This window comes from Limanda limanda, chromosome 10, assembly GCF_963576545.1.
Source record: "Limanda limanda chromosome 10, fLimLim1.1, whole genome shotgun sequence".
Lineage (NCBI taxonomy): Eukaryota > Metazoa > Chordata > Actinopteri > Pleuronectiformes > Pleuronectidae > Limanda > Limanda limanda.
Genome location: NC_083645.1, coordinates 27,821,544 through 27,824,540, shown reverse-complemented (window position 1 = coordinate 27,824,540; position 2,997 = coordinate 27,821,544). Strand labels below are relative to the sequence as shown.

General features: G+C 54.9%; 1 protein-coding gene across 1 annotated transcript; it reads left to right on the top strand.

Moving 5' to 3' along the window:
* Window positions 1-369: 369 nt before the first annotated feature.
* Window positions 370-1,078, top strand: LOC133011302 (cilia- and flagella-associated protein 251-like; the record flags this gene model as incomplete). The annotated part of the gene is given in 3 exon segments (XM_061078998.1): window positions 370-567; window positions 569-886; window positions 986-1,078. Coding segments are annotated over 3 exon segments (609 nt in total), but the record flags the coding sequence as incomplete, so codon positions are not given.
* Window positions 1,079-2,997: the final 1,919 nt, after the last annotated feature.

Sequence of the window (2,997 nt, the reverse complement as noted above, 5' to 3'; positions counted from 1 at the left end):
GTTCTACACCTCCTTTTTGTTAACTTCTGTTCTTCCTCTCTTCCTCCTCCTCTTCCTCTTTCTCCTCTGTCCACTTTGCTGTCAGCTGGAGGCTCTCCTGGCTTCTTTCCTTCACTTCTCGCTCCGCTGCTCCTCCCTCCTCGCTCGCCAGGCGCCTCCTCATGTCACCCTGCGCCTCCTCGTCTCACCTGCGCCTCCTCAGAGCTGAACCTGACAGCTCCTCTCCTCCTGCTGCTTCCTCCACAGAACTGAACCATGACACCGAGGCCACCTGAGGAGGAGGAGGAGGAGGAGGAGGAGGAGGAGGAGGAGGAGGAGGAGGAGGAGGAGGAGGAGGAGGAGGAGGAGGAGGAAGAGGAGGAAGAGGAGGAAGAGGAGGAAGAGGAGGAGGAGGAGGAAGAGGAAGAAGAGGAAGAAGAGGAGGATGAGGAGGAGGAGGAGGAGGAGGAGGAGGAGGAGGAGGAGGAGGAGGAGGAGGAGGAGGAGGAGGAGGAGGAAGAGGAAGAGGAAGAGGAAGAGGAAGAGGAAGAGGAGGAGGAGGAGGAGGAGGAGGAGGAGGAGGAGGAGAGAGGAAGAGGAGGAGGAGGAGGAGGAGGAGGAGGAAGAGGAAGAAGAGGAAGAAGAGGAGGAGGAGGAGGAGGAGGAGGAGGAGGAGGAGGAGGAGGAAGAGGAGGAGGAGGAGGAGGAGGAGGAGGAGGAGGAGGAGGAGGAGGAGGAGGAGGAGGAGGAGGAAGAAGAGGAAGAAGAGGAAGAAGAGGAGGATGAGGAGGAGGAGGAAGAGGAAGAGGAAGAGGAAGAGGAAGAGGAGGAGGAGGAGGAGGAGGAGGAGGAGGAGGAGGAGGAGGAAGAGGAGGAGGAAGAGGAGGAGGAAGAGGAGGAAGAGGAGGTGACAGTATAGCACAGAGGAGCTGACGATATACTGGGGAGTGAGGAAAGATGGAGGTAATGCCAAAAGAGGAAAAGAGCTGGACTGAGAAAGACAAAGAGTAAGGAGGAGGAGGAGGAGGAGGAGGAGGAGGAGGAGGAGGAGGAGGAGGAGGAGGAGGAGGAGGAGGAGGAGGAGGAGGAGGAGGAGGAGGAGGAGGAGGAGGAGACAGAAAGAGGGAAGAACAAGGGAAGACTGGAAAAGAATGAAAAGGAGTCACAAGAGGAGATGGCAGACAAAGAGGAGACAGAAAAGGAAGGAGGAAGGAAGGAGGGAGGGAAATGACATGATATGACAAAGGGAAGAGGGAAATAAAAAAGGAAAAAAGTAAGGAGGAGAAATTTAATATGAAAGAGGAGGAGGAGGTAAACAAAAGGAAGGAGAAATAGAGAAGGAGAAGATGAGAAGCAAAGTAATCTTAGACTTGAGGAGAATAGAAAGGAAGTGGAAACATGAGAAGTAGAGAGAAGACGTGAAGTCCAAAAGAGAGAGAGCAGGGAAGGAAGGATAGGAAACGAGTGAAGGAGGAGAAACAGAGGGAAGGAGGGAGGAAAACCAGTAAATGAGAAACAGGAAGTGGTGGATGTGTTTATAAAACCGGCATCAAGGAAAGGAAGAATAACAGAGAGTCCAGGAGCAGAGGAGAGAAAGAAAACAATGGGATGAAGAGGGGAAGTTCATTGATGCAGAGGGAGAGTGGGCGAGCGAGGGGGAAGAAGAGGAGGAGGAGGAGGAGGAGGAGGAAGAGGAGGAGGAGGAGGAGGAGGAGGAGGAGGAGGAGGAGGAGGAGGAGGAGGAGGAGGAGGAGGAGGAGGAGGTGTCGTGCTGGGGGAGATCATCCGTCAGAATCACCCTCTTCCTCCCGTGGAGTGATTGATACGAGCGCTGCCTCTGGAGGCCCTGAGGGGAACCCCCCCCCTCTCTCTCTCTCCCTCTCTCCCTCACCCCTCCTCCCCCTCACCGCCTGCATCCATCCTTCCCTCCCTCCCTCCTTCCCTCCTTCCCTCCTTCCCTCCTTCCATCCTTCCATCCTTCCAGCTCCTCAGGGCCGACAGTGATGGAGCGAGGCGGCGGACATCACAGACATCGGGGGGGCAAAGGAGGGGTGGGCTCTGATACTGTTGCTGCAGGAATAAGCCCCGCCTCCTGGAATCAACCTTTCACCATCTGGAGGTTTCTCATGAAGCAAGTTGTCAATAAAGTTTATATAATGATAATAACAATAATAATACGTTTTATTCATATAGAACTTTTTTTATCAGAGGATAAAACAACAATAACATTTAAATGTGAAAAGTTTATTAAAATCCATGAAGAAGAAACCGTGTTTTAATGTTTTCTTTATGAATCATAACGACTTTCAGGTGATGGCTTCTGCTCCTCCTCCTCTGCTCCTCCTCCTCTCCTCCTCCTCCTTGCTGCTCCTCCTCCTCGTCTCCTCCTCCTCGTCTGCTCCTCCTCTTCTGCTCCTCCTCCTCCTCTGCTCCTCCTCCTCTTCTGCTCCTCCTCTTCTGCTCCTCCTCCTTGCTGCTCCTCCTCCTCGTCTCCTCCTCTGCTCCTCCTCGTATGCTCCTCCTCTTCTGCTCCTCCTCCTCCTCTGCTCCTCCTCCTCTTCTGCTCCTCCTTGTCTGCTCCTCCTCTTCTGCTCCTCCTTGTCTGCTCCTCCTGGTCTGCTCCTCCTATGCCCCTCCTCCTCGTCTCTTCCTCTTCTGCTCCTCCTCTTCTGCTCCTCCTCCTCTGCTCCTCCTGGTCTGCTCCTCCTCCTCTGCTCCTCCTCCTCTGCTCCTCCTGGTCTGCTCCTCCTCCTATGCCCCTCCTCCTCTGCTCCTCCTCGTCTGCTCCTCCTCTTCTGCTCCTCCTCCTCCTCTGCTCCTCCTCCTCTTCTGCTCCTCCTCTTCTGCTCCTCCTCCTTGCTGCTCCTCCTCCTCGTCTCCTCCTCTGCTCCTCCTCGTATGCTCCTCCTCTTCTGCTCCTCCTCCTCCTCTGCTCCTCCTCCTCTTCTGCTCCTCCTTGTCTGCTCCTCCTCTTCTGCTCCTCCTTGTCTGCTCCTCCTGGTCTGCTCCTCCTATGCC